Source organism: Rattus norvegicus, chromosome 7 (assembly GCF_036323735.1).
Source record: "Rattus norvegicus strain BN/NHsdMcwi chromosome 7, GRCr8, whole genome shotgun sequence".
NCBI classification, from domain to species: domain Eukaryota; kingdom Metazoa; phylum Chordata; class Mammalia; order Rodentia; family Muridae; genus Rattus; species Rattus norvegicus.
The window spans coordinates 92,892,670-92,916,865 of NC_086025.1; the positions used below are offsets into that span (position 1 = coordinate 92,892,670).

A 24,196-nucleotide genomic window follows, 5' to 3' on the forward strand; every position below is an offset into this window, starting at 1 on the left:
TATACTAGAATAACATACATGATCAGATACATACACACATACACACACACACACACACACACACACACACACACACACACACACACACGGAGGGGGTGGAGTTCTCCTTATTTTTCTTAAAAATTTGGACAGAACAAGAAACCATCAAAAACAGCTCCTGTAGTTGCATTAGGTGGCACACAGTGAGTTTTTTCTAGGCTGCCATTCACAGTGCTTGGTTACAGTAGATTCTCTTTGCACTGGAAATGTGTGCCAGGTGCAAAGTGGACTTTCACAGACAATATTTGATATGATGAAGTTTTATGATAGAGCTTTCCAACTTCGTGGAAGTTTTCACTAATAGAAAAACACATTTAAACACCAAATTTGGTTTATTGTGGTGTTTCTTGTCATGTTTCACATTGCAGTCTTGTTGACTTCAGATGATGATGCCTCTTCCATCGTTAGTCTCCACGCATGCATGTGCTCCCCTGTTCCTGGACACTTCTGTTGAGTGCTTCTGTAGCTATCGTTTGAATCATGGAGTCACAGGAGTTACATTTGCTGAGTGAGTTGAGGGCGAGGTTGAGAAAGAACATTTGGGCTGTACTCATCACCTGCTCTTTTGTTCGTCATCTCAGCTTGTGCCCTCATTTCAGATTGATCACATGCTTCAAGGCCTTTCTGCAGTGCCGTCATTAACATCCCAAGTAAACAGTGAATTTGGGCCCATTTCTTCTGTAAACCTAGAAAGCGCCTGTAATCCTTTTCTGAGAAGAGCAGTTAGCTCTCTGTTATTCTGAATTCTTGCTGCCATGGCCTGGAGCAAATGTCATCTTGTTTTGTCATGTACAGTAGAGGCTAGCTAGTCACTGTGTCTCACAGCTCTTATTCACACTCATATACATTAGTATCGTCTTTTCCCTTCTCTAATTGAGCTTTATTGATTCTTTAGCCTTGGGGGTCATTTAGAAATTTCGATTTAGTATATAACTTGTCCTGGAAGCCCATCTTTGCTTTCCTTGGTAGCAGTTGATGGTAAAGTGATATAGGCTTGGAGGAATGTAACCCTAGAAAAACAGCGAGTGGAGAAGGACCAATCTTCACGTTAGCTGGAAGTAATTTGAGGTTGTTTATGACTTCCCTCAGTCTCCACACTGTGCATTACTTCCAGGTTTCCTTCAGACCCCTTTCCTGTGACTGCACCCTGCTCACATTCCTGAAGAGGCAGTACATGTCTCCGCCTTGGCTCTCTTTCACTCTGTGTGATAAGCAAACCTCCATCTTCAGCTCTTGTCTGGTTACCAACCCAGAGTCACTTCTTGATGTCCAGATAGTCTCTTTCATGAGTTCCACAAATTCAGCTTACCTGAACCCAGGTTCCTGGGGCCAGGCTCACGGGCCATCAGACTCTCACTGCTATTTAACATGGCTTTTCTTTCTTTGCATTCCCTTGCATTCTGCCTTTTTTCACTGGTTATTTTCTAGATTGACCAGCAGTGGCCAAAGTGACATCAGTATTAGACACTTACTTCCTTCACTCTGTCACCGAAGCATGAACTAGGGGTGTTTTAGAGTCCTGCTTACATTCATTCTGCCCAGCTAGCCAATATCAGAGCAACTAAGCACAGAACATTTCTTTCCCCTGACAAAAGGTGATCATAGCACACATCCTTTTGCTTGGATGTGATTGGTAGGTTCTGAGATATTAGACATCTCCTTAATTTGAAATAAAATCAAGAAATTTCTCTGATTAAACCTTTTTATATTCTTAACTTTAAAAACTGATTTAAAAGTGCAAGTTTAGCTGCTCTCTATATAAGCTGTCTTCAGTGTAGAAGTTAATATATTCCACTAATATTAATTGATGATTAAGTGTTTGATCCTGTTAAGATTAATTTGAAATATTTAGAGTAATGGCTCCTATCTCTCTGTCAGGTACTGGTAATATAATGATAAGTCAGACATTGTTCAAAGAGTTTCTGTCTTATTTGGAGAACAAGACAATATTTCGAGCATGTTTAGTGACTGTCAGCACAATGGTGAGCAAAGCAGGAGAAGCAGATAAGGAAGGAGCTAGAACCTGAGAGTGAAGAATAGAAAGTAAGGCCTGGAGAGGTGGTTGTTCTTCCAGAGGACCCGAGTTTGATTCCCAGCAGCCATGCTAGGTGGCTCCCAGCTGCCTGTAGTTCCAGCAGTGGCTGCAGTTGGGGTTAGGGAGACTGTTCTCCAATATCCGTAGCCTCCATAGGCACCTATGCACATACCACACAGAGACACATAGACATGCACATAATTTAAAACAATAAAGATCCACGAAAGGAGATAGGAGTGTCCGAAACTTGGTATCAAGACCTTTCTCTCTTTCTAAAATCAGAGTCTATGAATATCACTGATAGGCCAGTCTCACTGGTGTTTAAGATTATCCAGCAGAGGCTGGAATATAACTAGTGGTGGAGCATCTGTTTAGCATGAAGCAGGTCCAACCCCCACTCCTAAAATGAAATCACAGCCAATGGTGGGAGCTCCAGTGCTGTGGACAAGGCCTAGTAAGTCTGATTTTTCATGTCCACATCTGTGATATGGAAGGTTACATCATCTCTGGTGGGTTCTGAGAAGATGGACTGTTGGCTGTTCACACCAACTTCACTTTGTAAGCCCAGCCTCCGCAGCCCTCTAACCATCAGGCTCCACCCCTAGCCCATTCTGGTGACCAGGCCTGACCTGTGTGAGTGGCCAAGCTCTGCCTTAAGGAGCTCCACTGGATGACTCCTCCCAGACTTCCCAAATGGCTGAAACAGCTTCCCCTCCCCTGGGTAGGAGAATGGCCAGGCCCCATCCTATGGGAAAAACAAAAGAAAATTAAAAAAAAAAAAAAAAAAGCTACCAACTCCTGAGTTTGCCCCAGGATCAGATCACAAAATTCTTAATCCCGGGACACTTTGGACAACTTTGCCACTCCAGCCTCCCAGGGAAGCCTATGTAGACCTGTCCTCTGCTCTGCTCTCTGCTGCCGTCCTCCTCGGTCTCCTCCCAGTAACAGCTTGTTTATTTGTGAGGTTTGTTGCAGGCTGTAGACTTGTGGTATTCCTTGGCTCACAACTTCCAGAACACCTTTCCCACCCAAGCTCTCAAACTTGTGAAGAGCCAGCTTGTTCCGGCAGCAGCTCTATGGTTTGCCATCAGGGAGTTGCAGGTTTGCTCTCCATGAGCCATCCTCCCTGTATTTGTCCCACAGTTATTCCTAGAGGTCTGGGTAGTAAAGGCTAAATTGCTTATTGTTGTCTTCTCTCTAGAAGTCTTACTGTTTGGATGGCATTGCTTGGCTTTTAAAAGCTTTTGCAGTCGGAAATTGGTGAGGACTGAGTAGGAGTACAGGTAGTCAAAACATTTAAGACATCAAGCAAAATTTCTATTACTTTGTCCTCAGCTTTTCCTAGCCAAATCTTGGAAGAGTAGACCCAACTTCAGGGGTCTCCAACGGCCCTATTGATGTGGGACAATTGTTTAAACCAAGGAGCTGTCAGCCATTCCCTAAAAACATAGGAAACCACAAAGGTATGGGCTACACTCAAGAAGCAACTATGTGGAAAGAAGCTCCAGGCTTCTAATAGAGTGTGTTGTTAATGCTGCTGCTGTTGAACCTGTGTTCTAAAGGAGATGAAGATCTAAGAACATTATAAGACAGACTCAAGAACAGGATACATGGGAAGAGATGTGATGGCGCAAACACAGCCAAATGTAATTGCAGCGTGAGGACATACATAGTGTTCACAGTCCAGTACTTTTAATATTTCTGCATGGCCGAGCTTTATAACATTTAGGGGGAAGAACATACATTGAGTGTTTGGCTTTGAACAGAGCAAGCAGTACACTCAGCTCCTTATTAGACCAGGGACCTGTGGAAAATCAAAACCTTTGTTTCTCTTGTTAATGTAGGATCACTGTCACCAACTGGTCAAAGCTAGAAGAGGACAGAAAATGTTGCATGTAGAGATGGGCCAAGCAGACATAGGTAAAGGAAGAACGGTGATTCGCAGGGCTGGGCCAGTTGCCTCTTTTGCAGGGTTTAACAAGTTATGGACACAGTGACAGTCTGTGTGGGGAAGGCAGGGTGGGTGAGACCATCACTTTTTCTGAGTAGTCGCTTTGTCTCCTGGGAGGATCTATTTTCTCTCATACTGTCCTTTGAATTAAATGAGATTAAGACAGTTGTATATCCCTGTTGATACTCGTTATCACTAATGAACATGAATTTATTTTCTTTCTTAGGTAAAAGAAGAACGTCCAGAAAAAGTACCAGATTTAAAATTACTGGTGGAGAAGAAATTTTTGGCTTTACAGGATAAGAACTCTGACGCCGACTTTAAAGAGAATGAAAAGTTCGTGCAGTTTAAGCAGCAGCTGCGGGAGCTGAAGAAGCAATGTAAGTCAGCCGCTTTGCTTTGGCCTCTTGAGATGAGGGGCCTGGCTGTGAGCAGCCCAGGAACACGGTTCTGCAGTGTCCGCTTCTCTGCTTGCTCCATCGCTGCCTGAATGGCTTGTCTTGTTGCAGTGTCGTGTTTGTCTAATACTGGTTCCAGTTGCTTGTCCGTTCCTGAGAGCCAACGGTTTCCACAAAGTGTCTCACTGCTGGGGATGGGAACTGCGAAAACAAAATAAAACTAAAAACCATTTTATTAAGATAACAATGGTAATTCTTTCAAAATATAAACTGCTGTGCCAAGCTCTAAAGTACATTTATTCCCATTTGCTGCTGTAGGGCAGCATTGGTGAGGCTTCCGCAGGGATTCCTCCCGAATAGGATCAAAGTCCCTCTGATGCTGTACCCTGAGGTACTGTAGATTCCATATGATTTTTAAATTGGCTTAAATGACTATTATAGTTAGGGTTTTCACTTGAAAATGAGAGTGAGGAAAATAGCTCATCACACACACGCGCGCACACACACCCCTTACAGAGGTGGTTTTTGTTGTTGATTTTGGTTTTGTCTTGGCAGCTGTTTAGTTGTGTAGGATTTTTTGGTTTTTTGTTTGGTTTGTTTAGTATTGAGACTCATTTGTTCCTTAAAGAATTGTAGAGAAAAGTGACTAACATTTTTTCCCCTTTTAAACATTAGTCTTCTTTCACATTTACTTGTATTCTGACAGAGCAGGGATGTTATGTGAGACATAAATTCATTTTATGTCCTAAGTACTCAGTGTAGCAATTCGTGTTTTGAAGTTGACCTTCTTTTAAGTAAAGGATTTTCTTTAAATTGGTGCTGAGATCTCAAAAATGACTGAGGAAGCTGCTTCACTTTTGTCTATTTTACAAATAACTTGTTTCACAATTTAGAATGTTTTGCAATCATGATGAGACTATTGCTGTTCTGTAGATTTAAACAGTAAGCATTTTCCCTCTATTTGGTTCTTCATTGAATATTGTCACTATCAAAATCTTAAGTAAATTTGTATGTTCCCCTACATAGAGCCTAGTCCCCAGAAGAGGGATGATGGGTTTCAGTTTTTCTGTATGTCATAGCAGACTTGTTATTAACTTTAGTGTCCCTGGACCTAATGTCTTGTCTCTTACTTTAAAGGTATTTTATAATAAAACGGAGGAATAAATATATAAAAAGTATGTTTCTTCCTCCTTTGTTACTTATTCACAAGGTTATTATTCCATTAAAGAAATGATAATGAATTTTAGAATAATGTGGTCTTGGGAAAATTTCTAATTAGGAGCATATAATGCAACCAAACTAATGTTTGAATTGTGATTATTATTTTTCTAATATGGGGAGAAAGAAGGAGAGGGGAGAGAACAGATATGTGTTTCTCTGGGTCCAGCCATACACATCATTTGGATAGTTAAATCTAATGACAAAGTAAATTTATATTGAAAAGAACACTTCCTTATGTAAGAGTTCCCCATGCATTGCAACACTGGGATTAACAGAAGTTTCCCTTTAATTTCCCCTGAAATGTTATTTTAAAAGGTCCTGATCTTAAATAGCAGAGCAAACAAAATATCAATACTCTTTTAAAGTGCAATATAAGATACTTTTGTGGTGCTTGCGAAATGAAATTCTTTAGTGTTTTGAGCACATTACACTTGTAATGTCTCTGCTAGCCTTTGTTCTTTAGATTTCTCTCTGCTGTGATGGTCCTCATGGACCAGGCTTGCACTGTGATTGTGTATCCAGGTCCTGGGTACACTGTGACCTATTAAAGGGGCTAATGGATCTGCTATGAAATATGTTCTGGAGTTAAGGAGTTGTTGTAATTTGTAGTATATAATGTTTTGTTTTAAAACTTGAAAAAAAAAAGGAAGGGAGGGATGGAGGGAGGGAGGGAGAGAGAGAGAGAGAGAGAGAGAGAGAGAGAGAGAGACTAAGACCCTTACCTCTAGTTGCCTGTTTTGATGAAGCAAATGCTATGGTGAGAACCCTGCAGACATGATGACATGGACCTACAATCCCAGCACTCAGAAGGTAGAGGCAAGAGGAACACGTGGACTCCATAGTGAGTTCCAGGCATGCCAGGGCTATATGACAAGACTGTGTCTTAAAAGATAAAAATGAAGGGCCATCCTCCAGATGGAGCGATTGTTCCAGAGTCAGTACCATTAGCCACAATTCCCAAGCCTTCTTGCCCACCAATGCCGGGCTTCGTCTAAGCTATGAGATAATCAAAGAGGAGTATGGGGTGACTGAGCTGGGGGAAGCAACAACTCAGCTGTTGTGAGAACCACCATGATCATCATGCCCAGAGAGGTCTCTGTGCCTGACCATGTGCTCTGGTCAGAAGAGTTCAATGCACTCTTCTTCAACTCCTGCTGCTTATGCCTACTCTGTGAAGTTGGCCCAGGCCTATGCCCCCACTGCCAAGTGCCCGAGTATCAGCTCCCTGGTCTTCAGCATCCTCATGGTCATTATCTGCATCATTATTTTCTCTACCACCTCTTTCAATTGTTTTCACAAAGAAAGCCACATTCTGGATTCTAGCTGCCCTGTGTGTTCCACCGTCCACACCTGGCCCTCCCCCTAGACTGAGGCCTTGGCCCTTTATCCTATTTGTATACAAATATTACCTTCTCATATCTGTCCACAGTGGATTCTGTAAAGTGTACTTGGTGGCAAAAAAAGAAGATTAAAAAATAAAATTGTCTGAAGTATGTATGTAAAGGGTTGTTCTTTTATGTAAACAGTCATGATATTTTCTCCATATTTTTCACTTGAGGTATAATTGCAGAGGATTTAATTTATCAAATCTCAATACAATCAAAGAAAAGTCAGGTAGTTCTTGAATGGGGTTAGGTGAAGGTGGGGTGCAGGTGGTTGAGTCTGGTGGGCAGGACTAGCTGTTCTCTACTGCACTGGAGTCCATCCTGCTATAGCTAAGCAGCTGGTTCTCAAGCTTTGTGACCCCATGCCCTTTAACATACTGAAAATGCACTTCCTGGGTCACATGGCGTGTGTGCCTTGTAGTATTTGTTCTATTGGAAACTAGAATGGAGGATTAAAAATAATAATAATCTATTTTTAAAACTATGTGTTAAATATAGACATTTGACATGAAATGCAAGTGTTCCCAAACCTAAGGAAAATGTACTGTCGTCGTTTCTTGTCTTTGCAAACCTCAACTTCTGGCCCACAAAGCAGATGACCCCTCATCCTTGCTTTTGCATTGCTCTGTAGCTACACCTTGTTTTGGCTGAAGGAAAGTCTCATAGGCTGGTAACACCAGATCTGGGCTGTCTTACAAATTAGGAACAGCTTTTATAACATTGGGGGTAGGGGATTGCTCACTCCCTGGGGTCAGAATAGGGTAATAGTTAGTGCTGTAAGATAACCTCGTAACGAGGTTGGTTAGAGTGCAGACATGCTCACCAGTTTCTGTATGGTCTGTGGCAGCTCTCACACGTCACTGCAGAGCTCACAAACCACTGGCCCGCAGGACCTACCATATTTACTATCTGCTTCTCTACAGGAAAGTTACTGACTCCCTTTTCTTTTAATCATTTATTTTATTTGCATTGGTGGTTTGTCTTCATGTAGGTGTGCGTGAGGGTAATGCATGTCCTGGAACTGGAGTTATAGACACTTGTGAGCTGCCACGTAGGTGCTGGGAGTTGAACCTGGGTCCTCTGGATGAGCACTCAGCGCTCTTAACGACTGGGCCATCTATCTCTCCAGGTTACTGATTCCTGAACCGAACTACATCCAGAGTTTCTTGGTTTTCCGTTTGTATGTTTGGTTTTTGGTTTTTTGTTTTTGTTGTTGTTTTTAACTCTAGATTCCTCACACCCTTAAATACCTGTTCTATATTCATTTATATAGTTGACAGTCTTAAATGAATACAAATCAGAAACTTAGTACTTGGAAAAAACAATATTATACTGTTTATTATGTATTATGTAATGTGAGGACGTCAGAACATTTTATCTGGCTTGCTCATATGCCCTGTCGTCAATAGAGGCTCTGTGGACCAGAGTGTTTAGAACCTTTCTGAGGTTGCGTTTAGGCTCAGTAGGAAAGAAGATCCTGTGTGTTGAGTGGGGAAGAGGAGGCAGTGCAGGTGCTAGCATTTACCATCCCTAGAATAGAAACCTACTGGATACACTATGCTTGTTTAAGGGTAGCGTTTCTCAAATGATAACATGCTTTATTTGCATCTAATCTGTAGTGACAACATCAGATCCAGCTTCTTTGAAGACATTTTTATCCCCTGGACACCCACTCATCGTTGTCCTAAAAGCACCCGGCAGAAACAACCTCAGGGTGGAAAGATTTATTAGGTTCACAGTTTCATGGGTTGGAGTTCACACTCATGCATGTAGAAATCATGCCAGCATATGAAGAAGACTGTTCACTTACTGGCTGATAGGAACGTGCATGGCCGGAAAGGCCATAGACAAGATACACCTTAAGATCTGACCCTGCTGACCAACTTCTTTAAGCTAGGTCCCACATCCTAAGGATTCCAGAACCTCACAAAAAGATGAGGGCATTAGTGTTCAACACATGAGCCTTTGGGGGAAAATTCATACTTAACCCATGATGCTTGTATACTACGTCTATCCCAGTTTATTTCTTAGGATTGTCACCCAGATTATGTGAAGTGCTGGTTCCTTGCAAACTCTCAAACTTGCTTACATTTATTATTGGAAGAGCCCAGCATAGGGTACAGCAGAAAGAGTACAGTCTTAACAGCCAGAACTAAAGCTCTGTCCCAGCCCTGACAAATTAGCTTTCTGTAGCTCCTTTTTGATGGCCTGTGTGTTCTGCACTCATCTGAGGTTTGTTTGTCCTCTTCCTTTTACTATGACAAAAGTCATAGCCAGTCTCTATATTATACCCAGTGTATGAAGTTCTTAGCACTTGTGGATTACTAAATGCCATTATTTGAATGCCCATGTTGTATGCATGAGCACTATGTATACATTGTATTTATTTCTTACCTCTCTTCGAGAGGATTAGAGAGCGGCAATATAGGTTGCTTTTGACCTGTATTGGTGAAATTTATTTAGGTGCTGGATGACACCAAAGCCTGTGAGGGTATTTTGTCTTATGTTGGTTGTTTGTTGCTCTTGTTTATCTCCAATTATACTGACCCAAAAATATCTGGTGTTTTTCTCTTAAGTACTCATTCCTTGAGAGGTGGACTTGATGGACTGTCAAGTACTAATTCATGTGGGTCACCAGATTGTGGAACTGAACTGATGTTTTCTGCTGGCTCTGAGAGGAATTTGTCCAGTTGATAGGAAACCGTTCCTAGCAGTGGCATTTAGAAAGCAGGGAGGCAGGATGCAGCAATCATTGTATATTACTCTTTTTTTCTCAAGCTCCTGATCTTGACAATACATTCAATACATAGTGCCTAGGACGGGCATTTCTTTTGTGAATAGTTGCTGGGTTTTGGCAGAGGATTGGGATATTCATTCCATCACAAGCTTACAGCAACTTCTGTGAAACTTCTTTCAAGCATAACAGACAGTAACCTGGCCCATGTCCCATATCTCAGTCTTGACAGTATCCACATGGGGACAGGAATGGAAAACTGCTGCAGGCTCTGTTTTTAGCAGACCTGACACCATGTAATGAGAACCGTGGAGGGACACATTTCCCCAGTATCTCAGTCAGGAGGCCACCAAGCTGGCAGATACATTCACAAGGAAGAGAGGAGCTTTAGAATGAGCCATGGCTCTGATGAAAGTCAGTAGAGGAAGGCTCCCTGGCCAAGGTACAAATGTGTCAGCCGCAGGTTTGAACAACTGAACTGTGGGTGTTTCTCTCGGTGTAACTTTGACAAGGGTTCTGTTATTTATGCTAGGAGGCAGCTGGATATAGGAAGACCAAAGCCTCAGTGCTCCAGAGCTGACATGTTATATGTAAGAAAATAATTATATTGTCAAAATGTAATTCCAGAAATTAGAAAGATTTAAGTTTTATAATCTATATGTAATTAAAATGTCAAGCAAATTAGTAAGCATATCTAGTATGTCATGAGTTTTTTTTTAAATTTAGAGAATACTTTATTAGTTTTTGTAATCAAACCCACGTAGATAAGACCTTACATATTTAATACAATGTGTTACCCCTGTACAAATGGAAAAAACTTAAGTTCAACATTTCTAGACCAATATGGCTGTTAATTTCTGTACAGTGCCAACTCAACACAGTAAACGGGGATACTTTTTTCCAAAGTTGACAGCACAGCTAAAGTTTCAAAAAATTCAAATTATATATCTGTGTATATATATATATATACATATATATATTTATTTATATTTATGTAAAAAGACCAATAATAGCAGTGTGTTATGCATCAACAGCAGCAACAGCTTTTCCAGGTTCTGCAGTCATCTGAACAAAACTGTAGAGACATCCAGCACACTCCATTAAAAAAAAAAAAAAAGTAAAAAAACAAAACCCGAGAAAACAGCACAGTTCTGTTACTCTTGTGGTACCTGGCACCATTTTTTTTTTTTTAAATTAGCTTCTCAATCATCATCTGGAAAGAAAACATTCTGAGCAACATCATTAAAAACAACTCTGATAAAGCACGGTCACTACTACGTACCATAAAGCAGGTACAAGCTATTTTACATCCACAGAGGTATGATACAGTACTGTCCTACATCTATAATACTAGAGGATACAATTTAAAAGGCATTATTTGAGACTTGATTCTACTTTTCCAGCAGAGGGCCCAAAGGATGGTGTGACACAGCTTTGTAAAGAAACATACTCTAGACAGGATTTCCTTTCACAAGTGGCACAGTTCTAAGGATTCATTCTCTCCATGAATGTCAGCCATAACCGTTATTAAAAAAATGAAATATCCCTAGAACAAAACCGTATAACCACCGGATTCACATGAAGATGACCTAGTGGAGACAAGCTGGACCTCACCTTACCAACAAGCTATCAAATCTGTTATGTTTAAACAGTGAGACCTCCAAGGAAGGAGATGCCAAGTAGTGCTTCAAAGCTTCGGACCACAATCAAACACAGCATCCTTTTCAACAGAAGCAGAAGCTCATCTGAATATGCTCAAGGATGCTGACATCAACATTTAATCATCTCCTCACTCATCCAGGAAGAAGGGGAGATCAGTTACTACTGTACTTTATTGTGTTCAACCAAATCACCATGTTACAAGAATAGCAAGCTGCCATAATAAAAAATAAGGCTCCTCTATCCAGCACCAGATAGCATAATTTTACTTTCAAGCCTAGAAATTGCACACTTGTATATAAACCAACCGAAGATGAGGATTGAGAGTTCATCTTGGTGGATTTTTCCTTTGATGAATATGAAGTGTCCTTCCTTATCTTTTTTGATGACTTTTAACTGAAAATTGATTTTATTTGATATTAGAATGGCTACTCCAGCTTGCTTCTTCTGACCATTTGCTTGGAAAGTTGTTTTCCAGCCTTTCACTCTGAGGTAGTGTCTGTCTTTGTCTCTGAGGTGTGTTTCCTGTAGGCAGCAGAATGCAGGGTCCTCATTGCGTATCCAGTTTGTTAATCTATGTCTTTTTATTGGGGAGTTGAGGCCATTGATGTTGAGAGATATTAAGGAATAGTGATTATTGCTTCCTGTTATATTCATATTTGGATGTGAGGTTATGTTTGTGTGCTTTTCTTCTCTTTGTTTTGTTGCCAAAATGATTAGTTTCTTGCTTCTTCTAGGGTATAGCTTGCCTCCTTATGTTGGGCTTTACCCTTTATTATCCTTTGTAGTGCTGGATTTGTAGAAAGATATTGTGTAAATTTGGTTTTGTCATGGAATATCTTGATTTCTCCATCTATGTTAATTGAGAGTTTTGCAGGATACAGTAACCTGGGCTGGCATTTGTGTTCTCTTAGGGTCTGTATGACATCAGTCCAGGATCTTCTGGCCTTCATAGTTTCTGGCGAAAAGTCTGGTGTGATTCTGATAGGTCTGCCTTTATATGTTACTTGACCTTTTTCCCTTACTGCTTTTAATATTCTTTCTTTATTTTGTGCGTTTGGTGTTTTGACAATTATGTGACGGGAGGTGTTTCTTTTCTGGTCCAATCTATTTGGAGTTCTGTAGGCTTCTTGTATGCCTATGGGTATCTCTTTTTTTAGGTTAGGGAAGTTTTCTTCTATGATTTTGTTGAAGATATTTACTGGTCCTTTGAGCTGGGAGTCTTCACTCTCTTCTATACCTATTATCCTTAGGTTTGATCTTCTCATTGAGTCCTGGATTTCCTGTATGTTTTGGACCAGTAGCTTTTTCTGCTTTACATTATCTTTGACAGTTGAGTCAATGATTTCTATGGAATCTTCTGCTCCCGAGATTCTCTCTTCCATCTCTTGTATTCTGTTGGTGAAGCTTGTATCTACAGCTCCTTGTCTTTTCTTTTGATTTTCTATGTCCAGGGTTGTTTCCATGTGTTCTTTCTTGATTGCTTCTATTTCCATTTTTAATTCCTTCAACTGTTTGATTGTGTTTTCCTGGAATTCTTTCAGGGATTTTTGCAATTCCTCTCTGTAGGCTTCTACTTGTTCTCTAAGGGAGTTCTTTATGTCTTTCTTGAAGTCCTCCAGCATCATGATCAAATATGATTTTGAAACTAGATCTTGCTTTTCTGGTGTGTTTGGATATTCCGTGTTTGCTTTGGTGGGAGAATTGGGCTCCGATGATGCCATGTAGTCTTGGTTTCTGTTGCTTGGGTTCCTGCGCTTGCCTCTCGCCATCAGATTATCTCTAGTGTTACTTTGTTCTGCTATTTCTGATCGTGGCTAGACTGTCCTATAAGCCTGTGTGTCAGGAGTGCTGTAGACCTGTTTTCCTGTTTTCTTTCAGCCAGTTATGGGGACAGAGTGTTCTGCTTTCAGGCGTGTAGTTTTTCCTCTCTACAGGTCTTCAGCTGTTCCTGTGGGCCTGTGTCTTGAGTTCACCAGGCAGGTTTCTTGCAGGGGAAAAGTTGGTCCTACCTGTGGTTCCAAGGCTCAAGTTTGCTCGTGGGGTACTGCCTAAGTCCTCTCTGAGGCGGCAGCAACTGGGAAGATCTGCGCCGCTCTTTCCGGGAGCCTCCGTGCACCAGGGTTCCAGATGGCGTTTGGTGTTTTCCTCTGGCGTCTGGATGTGCACAGAGTGCAGTCTCTTCTGGTTTCCCAGGCGTGTCTGCCTCTCTGAAGGTTCAGCTCTCCCTCCCACGGGATTTGGGTGCAGAGAACTGTTTATCCGGTCTGTTTCCTTCAGGTTCCGGCGGTGTCTCAGGCGCAGGGGTCCTGCCGCTCCCCGGCCCTCCCCTACGGGAACCCAGAGGCCTTATACAGTTGCCTCTTGGGCCAGGGATGTGGGCAGGGGTGGGCAGTGTTGGTGGTCTCCTCCGCTCTGCAGCCTCAGGAGTGCCCACCTGATCAGGCGGTGAGGTCTCTCTCCCACGGGGTTTGGGAGCAGAGAGTTGCTGTGGGCCGGGATCCGCGGGTGTGGGACGTCCCATGTCATGAGTGTTTTAAAGGCATGAATATATTTGTGTTTCAGAAAGATTTTTAAATTGAACTGGAAGGTCAGTGTATGGCATTATATTATTATATTATATTATTATATTTGCATACAGAAAGTGGTTAAGAACATTCAGTTAATCAATCTGAAAATTTAAAAATCAAACAAAATCTATCAAGTTAACAATTGCAATTTGGGGGTTGGGGATTTAGCTCAGTGGTAGAGTGCTTGCCTAGGTCCCCAGCTCCAAAAAAAAGAAAAAAACAATTGCAATTTGGCTTTGAAAAGCCCCTGTAATTGTGTATTGCCACATGCATAAAATATGCAAATGGTAGCACTCCTGCAGGTCAGGGCAGAGGGTGTGGAGACATGACTGCTGCTGACCCGTGTGCTGTGCACACAGAGGTCCTAACAGAGTGCGTTGCTAGTGATGTGACAACATTTGAGATCAAGTCAATGGGTATAATCTTACACAATAAGAACAACAGTGACTTGCTACATTGATTTCAATTTAAGGTTTTAGAAGCATTTATTCATGTGATACAATAATGAAGACATGCCATTGGGAGTAAAAGCTGCTGTGTCTCCTCTGACCACTCAATTTCCATGTCTGGATCACAGGTCTTCACTTCTTGAGTGTTTTCTTCTCTGAAATGGAGGAGTGTGGCACGCTCAGCCGTCAGCACACACTTGGCCTTTTGAATATATTTTCTTAGAAACTCTGTGTCTGAGATTCTTCCCTAGGCAGATGTTCAGAAAAAGGGAAGCAAAATTGGCTCCGTGATACCCTTTACAATATTAGTTATAATTAGTATGTAAATAACAATGTGAAAGACTAACAGTAGCTAAATAAAATACTCTGCACCGATAATACAGAATATTTATATTTAAAAATAACCTTAAAAATTAAGTACGTATGGTTTTAGAAGTAGGATATAAAGTTGAGTGTTAGCTCCGGGTCTGTCAGCTCGTGCCGGATGCCAGTATGTGGGAGAATGAGGCTGGAGGATTACCAGTTTTAAACCAGTTTGAGCTACATGCTGAGTTCCAGGCTAGCACTACAGTGTGAGGCCTGTCATGAGGAAGGAGGGAGGGAGGGAAAGTGAATTTAAAATGTGTTGTATGATTACATGTGAGGTCGACTGTATCTTGGTGTAGAGTTACCTCCCTATAATACCAACACTCTGGAGCTTGAGGAAAGAGAATTGAAACAGGCTTGAAGTCAGCTTGAGCTAACTAATGACAGCCTTTCTCAAAAAACAAAATGTAAAGTAGACTTTGTCAAATTTTAAAACATTCAAATCATTTAAAGACAAAGAAATTATTTTTTTTAAAAATGAGTAAGCAGCTAAGTGTGGTGGCACACCCCTTTAGTTCAACACCTGAAAGGCAGATCTCTGAGTTGCAAGGACAGCCTGCTTTACAGAGCTGGATTGAGGACCAGGACAGCCAGGGCTATGTTGGAGGGTAGAGGGGAGAGAAAATGAGTAAGCCAACTGGAATAGAATATTGACAAACCCATTCTCTTGCAAAGCTAGAGGATATCCAGGGTGGATAAGGAACAATAATAGCATGATAGGAAGAAAGACTTTAATGCAAAATCCAGGAGAGACTTAAAGACTTCACAAAGTAATACACAGAAATATTAGTATGCACAAATGATTTCTTGCAAAACCCACCTTCACAAAAGCACTGCTGGGTGGCATTGTGATCTGCCCCAACCTCTATCCTGTAGTCTTAAAAAGTATATATGCACCTATGCTCCACCTTCTAAGAGACTCTGTACAATGCCAATACAAAACAGTCCTTCTGTTCACCAAACACTGCCACAAGCTAGGAATGACAACAATCTGTGAGGTAACACTCTGTGAGGTAAAAGAAGGGTACAGTGTATGTAATTCTATATAAGGCATGCTTTAATCTTTAAAACGTGTACTGTTTAACAGCAATGTGAAGAAGTAGGTAGACTTAGAGTCCTGTGTAACAGATGAGATTCTGCAAGGAAAATTTCCTCTACATTTCTGTCACCTCCCAGAATTCTTTTTTGTCCCATTATAATATATACCTTCCAATACTATTGTTAACTTTAACTCTTTCACAATACTGTATAAACAGAACTATGTAGTCTGCAGCCTTTTAAGTGACATATTTTGTTTACTAGAATTAGTGGAAAAGGACCATTAATACTGTTGACATCAGCAGCTTGTTGGTGATTTCTGAGTAGTCATGAGCCACATGGTTAGTGATTTATCCATCCACCCATTGAAGAGTGTTTCTGTGGCTATCATCCACACACAGGCTTTGATGTGGGGGTAGGGTTGAATTTCCCTTGGGTAGGTACCTAGACATGGCGTTGCAGACTTACTTGTATGTTAAGTATATGGTGTTTTGCTTGCAAGAAAGTGATCAAATGCTTCCCAGCATATGGCAGAGGAGGGTTCTGGTTGCTATGCACCCCCACTAGCACGTGAGCTAGTTTGGCTCTATTTTAAATTCAGTCATTCTAACTAGTACATGATGGTATCTTATAGTTTAAAGTTCCCTTTCTGATTTTTTTTATATTTCGGTTTTTCATGTAGTGTTCGTATTTCTCAAATCATCTATTGCATTTACTTTTCATTTAGTCTACAAACACCAGCAAAAGTCATGTGTGGTAGTCTGTAACCCTAGCAATGGGAACTGGAGGCAGAAAGATCAGGAATTTAGGGGCATTCTCATCTCCAAAGCAAGTTTGAGGCCAGCCTGGACTACATGAGATCCTGCCTCAAAAAATTATTAACACAATAACCCCAAATACAAGCAGTGTAAATGCTACCTGGAAATGTCCTTAAGTATGAACTGCCACATTCTACTGCAGACTGAATCTGAATGAATTTTAACAAGCCATTCAGTAATTCTTCTGTGTTCCAAGTTTGAGAACCACAATGCACAGTAGAAGTGCTCACTAGACATCAGCAGCAACTGTGAGCATTAAACAAAACCAATAAAAATCCAGGCCTCAGTTCCCAGCATGGAGATTCAGACTCAGATTCAGCTGGTGTTTGGTAGGCCTGGAGGCATTGGTTAAGTTCCCTAAGTGTTGTTAATATACAGTCAGGCTAAAAGGAACTGATCTTCTAAAGCTTGCTTAAATGTCCATCCACATCTGACCACCAGTTGCAGACCTTGGGGAAGATTCATCCAAGAGCACTTAGTGTAGTTAGAAGCACAGCTTTCCCCTCAGGAGCAACTACAGTGTACTTGGTGTCGTGGCTTTCATTATAAACTCTCTGTAGCCCTGACGACCTTGAACTTGACAGTCTTCCTTCCTAAGTCTCCTGAGTGCACAACTGCCTATATTCTAATATCAGACAGCCTTATTTTCATGATGCATGCATTTAGCATTCGGCCATTCATCAGCTACTTATTAATGCTGAGAAGTGTCATGACTAAGTCAAAGTCTCTCTCATCACAGACCCTACCTTCTGTCTTTGCCATTTCCTTAGCCCAACTCATCACAGAATATGTCTGACAGCATTTTAAATTCTAAAGCACATGTGTGTATTTGTATATATTATTTATATTAGATCTGTGCATACTTGTATGTGGATGTCTTCGTGGAGGCCAAGACAGGGCTTAGTGACCATGTTCATCAGCTCTCTCTGCCTTGTTCTTTTGAAGTAGTCTTTCACATTGAACTTGGAGCTCCTGCTTTTCTTCTAGGATGGTATCTCCAAGTCTCACTGATCTTCCTGTTGCTTCCTCCTTAGTTTTAGGGTTATAGATATTCATGGTTTCTAGATAGGTACTGAGATCCAAGTGCCACTCTTCCTGCTTGTGCAGTAAGCAGTCTATGCTAGGGCATTTTTCTAGCACCTTCTATAGTCCTGAGGAAGGTATTTCTGTATTTGTTATGTTCAAGTGCTGCCCTTTAGAATTATTTGTTTTCATATTTGTTGAAATTTATATTAGTCATTTCTGGAAATTATTTCAGCTCATTTTATAATTTACTTATGCTAGTTACATGACTAAGGCTAGCAACCACCAGAAAATTTGAAATGAGAAAACATAAGTTGAGATTGGGTCCAACCAAGTAGTAGTTTGTATTTTTTTATTAAGTGGTAGAATTTTATTCCTGGAAAATATACGTTATTGATAATAACACTAATAAGAATGATACTAATTAGCCCATAGAGATGTAGAAGGATTAAACAAGATACTGCATATGAAAGAGCTTCATAAACTATAACAGATTCCCTAAATATTAGTTTTTTGGCTCATTTACTTTGATTTTTATTCATATCTAAAATGTAGAAGGATAAACATTTTAAGAGGTTTTGTCATTGGTGAGAATTCTTAAGTTCAAAGAAACAGACTGAGAATGGTTAGTCATTTTTCTAAATTACTGAGAGATTTTAATGAAGGGTAAAATGTTGCTAGACTGTAAAGTAGTGAGGAATACTCTGTAATTGACAGGACATGAACAAAAAAATGTTGATAAGGGAAGAGGTCACATTTTCACTTAATATTGGTGTTGGCAGCCTTTTCTTGATAGGGAAGCAGAGACTGAGTGCTTAACAGTATTACTAAATGGGCCTGGTGAACCACATCCATAATCCCACCATGTTGAAGGTGAGGCAGGAGGATCACTATGAGCTCAAGGCCAACTGGACTATTTAATGTTGTAAGTTTTAGGTCAGCCTAGGCTACAATGCCTTTTAAGAGAGGAGAACAAAAAGGAGTAGTCTGTTGACATAGCGAGCCAGCCTGTGCTCAGCATGACAACATGATTATAAGAGTTGTATGTTGTAGAGTTGTATCACTAGTGTGTAGTGTAGTGTGTAGAGGCTTCAGTGTATCAGGGACTCTTTGGAAGATACATGCTAGATTTGACTGGAGAACATGGACTCCACTCTCAGAACGTGCTTATGTAATGAGCTTCATTTTAAAGAAAAAGCTTAGTGAGATACTTTTATTTTTAAATACATTTGCATTTGCACTATGTGTGTGTGTGTGTGTGTGTGTGTGTTCCTACATTCTCATCTAATATCAGGCTTTGTTTTGTTTTGGGGCTGAGGATTAGGCCAGTGGCCCAGTTTTTGCTAGACAAGTGTTATATCCTACTGAGCTATGTCTCCAGCCCATATCTCCTGTTAATCCACTTTCCAGACTATATCTCCCTCAGGAACCCTGCATAGTAAGATCTAGAATAGAGAGGGGAAGAAGGCAAAAATGTCTTTCTGGAAAAGTGCTTTTGCTGAAAAACAGCTTACCTGCAGTCAGCCTAGCACACCTTTGTGACATACAGCTGGTATGCTTCCTCCTTTAAAAAAGATTGACAGCTCACTTAGGTTTATAGAAGACTTAATTTGAGGTACAGAGGTGCCCATATTTTCCTTGATTCTCACACCTCATATGCATGGCTTCCTTGTTTTGTTTTTTGTTTGTTTGTTTGTTTGTTTGTTTTGCTTTTCAGTGAATAGGCTCTGTATACCATTGAGCCAGAAATAGAAACAAGTAATTGATGCCTCTCCTGTGAGAACTTCAGATGAAATTTTGGAGTCTTAGAACTCGGCATGTAAAATCTGTTGAAGAAAAGCTAGGTATAGTAGCACACTCTTCTAATCCTAGCCCTCAGAAAACTATAGCAGGAGGATCAGAACGTTGAGGCTAGCCTCAACTACACAAGCTTGAGGCCAGCCCAATCTACATGAGAACTGATCTCAAACAAAATAAAACAAAAATCCAAAGAAGATATTTAAAATCTAAGGGATTAGATAGATGAAAGATCTTTAATAGCGCTTTCCAAAATTAAATATTACTAGATTGTTTTAAGTAAGTAAAATAATCGTATTTTTAGGTTCAGATAAATTCATGAATCTTCTCTTCTGGGGGATTCTTCTCTTCATCTTTAGTGAGCAATTTATATTTGGTTGAAATATCAGATTAGTGAGAGCAGACTCGTCTCCCCTGATGCTCTGGGCATCAAGGGATTGGCAGAGAGCTAGGACCTAGCATTGATTTGAGGGATGAAGACCTGGAGGGATTGTGTGTTTGTAAGTTCCAGGATGCTCCCCCTCGCCCCCTTCCATGGTAAATGTTTGACACATGCTGTGTCCCTGTTCATCAAGGTCACCTTGGCGATCTGGACTGCAGTCATCTTTGAGTACAGTGTGTGGCTGCCAATTGGCTGGAGATGCCAGATGCCTGGCAAATTTCATCCAACTTGACTAAGTCCTTCTTGACAGAGGCTCTTCCTCCTTTTCTGACGTATCAGTAAACTTTGATTTAATTTCAGTTGTATAAAAATAGAAAACTTATAACTTAGGTTCAGGAACTTTTCATTCCTTCCTTCACCATCAGCCTTGATTGACAGTGTCCATTGTTTCTGTTATGTTGTGGCATTGATCTGTCTCCCCTCCAGAACATCAGACTGGCAATGGTTCTTACTTTTGGTAGAATTACAGCCAAGAAACTGTAGTGGCTTATTCATTTAAATTTTCCTTCTTTTTTAAACACAGTGGTTTTATTTTATATGTACGAAAAGAAAAAAGGAAAAAATCCTTCCTGCAAGAGACAGGTAAAAGGACTGGAGAGATGGCTCATCAGTTAAGAGTGTGGGTGGACTTGAGTTCAGTTCCAGTACCCACATGGTGCAGCTCACAACTGTCTATAACTTCAGCTCCATAGAATTCAACACTCTCTTCTGACCTCCACAGGCATTGATACACACACACACACACACACACACACACACACACACACACACACCACACATATCACACACCACACATATATACACACACCACACATATTGCACATATACATACACACACACCACACACATCACACACACGCACACACCCTACACACATATCACAAATACATACACACGGGTTGGAGAGATGGCTCAGCCATTAAAGGCTAGGCTCACAACCAAATATATAACAAATACATACACACACAGATCACACACACCACACACACACACACACACACACACACACACACACACACACACACACACACATATCAAGAACCCCAAAACCTAAAATGGATCTTTAAAGAGGTTATAAACCACTTAATAAACTATGCTATCTAGTTTTGTTGCTGGAAACTTCTCTCACCTGTTCTTCCTGTCCCTTTTGCTACTAACTGTATATACTCTCTACCTGCATGACTGATGATTGCACATTATAGATCTGGTAGTGTTGTGTTAGGAATTGGTTCTAATGCTTTTTCTTAATTGGGCTCCCAGAGTACTCTGCGCTTTCAGATGCTAAAAAAAGCCTGCCCCCAGTTGGATCTGATTGGAAAGTAAAATTGCCAATGGCTGGGCAGGATGAAAGAGGTGGGACTTTCAGATTGCACAAGCAAGGACAGAAAGAGGAGGAAAATCACCATGACTCAGAGGGAGAAGGATGAGATTTAAGAGCTACAGGAGAGAAACCAACGATTCATCAATGTAGGTGGAAAGGGAACGTGACCCTATGTTGTGTCTGTGGGGTGCTTTCCAGAAGGTAACAGGGTAGCAGAGATGAAATACAGACTTTAGAAGGTTAAGCCAGGAATACTGGAGGGAAATGTATGCTAGCCACAGGGAGGATTAGAAATACCCAGCCATTGAGCTAGTCAAGGCATTTCAAAATTAAGCCAGTTTATGTATGTCTTTCATTTGTGAATCCAGAGGGCTGTGGCAGGTTGGTTGTTAAAGCAGTTTAATAGATTCACCGCTTGTACTCCAGAAACTGTCAAAAATTGAGTACTGGTCCTCTGGTTGCCCCCATCAACCAGACACTCCTAATCCCTAGAAAGTAGTCTATTGTCTTTCACCTCCAGACTTGCTCCTCTCATCATGGTACATCCCATCCCTCTCTTTCTTCCTTTGCTTATAGTAATCCTTCTGTCTTTTCATGGACATCACAGTCTTCAGCAATTTTCTCCCAATGTAGATGAAATCACATCTGTGAAGTGAGAGAGGCTTCTAAGGCAGTCTCAATCTGGAAAGGACTGTCTGACAGCACAGATTAGGGAGAATGTGTGCTGGGTTGTTTGGGAAGAAGAGGAATGAGAGGTGAACTTTATGGTAGCTTTGAATGTGCTAATTGCTTTGTGTTAGACCGTGTCGAATGGAACCTAATATTAAAATATCCAGCCTCGGGGTTGGGGATTTAGCTCAGCGGTAGAGCGCTTGCCTAGGAAGCGCAAGGCCTTGGGTTCGGTCCCCAGCTCCGAAAAATAGAACCAAAAAAAAAAAAAAAATCCAGCCTCTATTTGAATGAACAGAATTCTGTCCTCTGCCTATCTCAGCTACTCTGCATCCTCTGCTTTTGATTACAGTATATCCCAGTAGATACAGAGGAACTGAAATAGAGCATTCTCTCTTCTTGCTTGACTCATTTTATGTAAATAGCAAATTCCCCATGACCTAGTCTGAATAAATAGAAAATGTATTCTATTTTGAGAACAAGCTTTTAAGGTAGGGAGGTATTCTTTGGCCGCTGACCTAGTTATAGCATAGTCTGAGGACTGGACACCATATGGGGAAGAGGAAAGAGGATCTCTGACAGGAACAGAGGGTTGAGAGTTGAATTTTCAAGTCACAGATATCACATCATCCCCATAGTTAGTAAAATACACTGGCTGCATCCAAAGGTTAAATTTAACATAATCCAGTGATAATTTAAGAGCGTTGTATACAGCTAATAGATAGATTCAAAAAGTGCTAATAGATAATTCAAAAGTGTACCAATACTTTAATGTATTTTCTGATAAATAATACTTTGGAGAATAAATGCGAATGTGATAATTCCAGTCCAAATACCTGATATACTGATACTTCTCTGTAGTGTTCAATAGGGAAAATCAGGAGCAATCATAACATGGAAAAAATTATCCACCTACAAAATGCTTTATTACTTGATGATAATATTTAAATCACTGTGTAGCCTTGGGTGTGTGTGTGTGTGTGTGTGTGTGTGTGTGTGTGTGTGTGTGTACACACATATATACACAGCTGATTATCATTAATCTATGAACAGAAATAGAAGAAAAGACAGAAGGAACAAGTAATGTACTTAAATAAAATTGTGAGTATATGAGAGCAAGGATTACAAGGGTAGGGTGAGCTGATGTCACTTTTTGCCTTAAGTAAGCCAATTTATAATTAAATAGCAGAGACTGCTGCATTTTTCATTAGCTGTGTCATCTGGTGAGCTTGAACTTGAAGCATATGACACTGTTGTGGCACATAGGATAGACTGGGATGGGAAGAGTTCTTGCTTACAACAGCCCACTGAAATGTTTGCTGGAGACTGACTGGGGAGGAGAGAATAATCAAGCAGTGTGTGCAGATGGGATACTGTCTGAATATAATCTTAGACCTCAGAAAATAAGGAGTTAAAGGTGGCTTTCAAGCCCCAGCTTAGTCATTCGGGAAAATATCATTACAGATTACATGGGAGGATTTGGGAGAAGGCAAAAAGGGTAAATGATGTGATTATAATTCCCAAAAATATTTTTTAAAAAAGGATGCCCTAAATCAAAATGTAAAATCTAAAATAAAATCGGAAAAACCTAAATAAAGATAATTTTTTAAAACGTTAAAAAAAATCTAAAATAATAAACCTAGAGAAGAAATGCTGTAGGTAGTAGGACAGCTGTGTGTAGTGACACAGGCCTTAATCCTAGCAGTTGGGGGGCAGTGGGCAGGAAGAGCACACGTTCGAGGCTGGCTTTGGTTGCATGACAAATTGGAGGTCTTTAGTCTACCCCAGCAGCTCATGTGTATTAGTTCATTTAAAAATAATAGCGATTTTTAACTGCTGAAACATCATGGCCATGTGTTTGTTATTCATCCTCTCCCTGGTATCTTACCCCTGGAGAGCCAGGGTCTTTAAAGGACTCTTCAAACTCATCCACTTTGTCTGGGACAAGGATGTTCATTCAAATATCACAGCAGCTTGAGCTGAGATTGTGATTCATGGAGAATTTAGCTTCAACTGCTTCCCCTTTGTTGGCTACTTTTGAGTATCTCTCTCATACCTGAGCACAATCCAGGTATTTAGTAAAATAAAAAGAAGTGTTAGCATATTCCTTATTTGCAAGAGATTTTTATCCTTACAAGATAGGCAAAGTTTATATCCAGCAAGTGTTTACTAATGCTTTAATAGGTGATAGGACATGTTGAATATGCTGTAGACCTTTAAGCAGTGAATATGAATAATAAATTCTGGGAAAGAAATGAGAGTGTACTGTTGCTAAGAGAGA

The 24,196-nt window shown here is 40.6% G+C and overlaps 1 protein-coding gene and 1 pseudogene across 16 annotated transcripts in view; both read left to right on the plus strand.

Moving 5' to 3' along the window:
• Nsmce2 (NSE2/MMS21 homolog, SMC5-SMC6 complex SUMO ligase) overlaps window positions 1-24,196 on the plus strand; it is a 245,470-nt gene that overhangs the window by 67,102 nt on the left and 154,172 nt on the right. For all 16 annotated transcript variants that reach the window (XR_010052954.1, XR_010052955.1, XR_001838681.3 and 13 more), the window contains one exon: window positions 4,252-4,405. Coding sequence is in view for 9 of the 16 variants with exons in the window: in XM_039078795.2 (XP_038934723.1) it covers window positions 4,252-4,405 (154 nt within the window). In the remaining 7 variants the exon portion in view is untranslated. The remainder of the gene's footprint in view (window positions 1-4,251; window positions 4,406-24,196) is intronic.
• The window catches only part of LOC134479617 (interferon-induced transmembrane protein 2-like), a 139,552-nt pseudogene continuing 121,782 nt past the window's right edge, over window positions 6,427-24,196 (plus strand).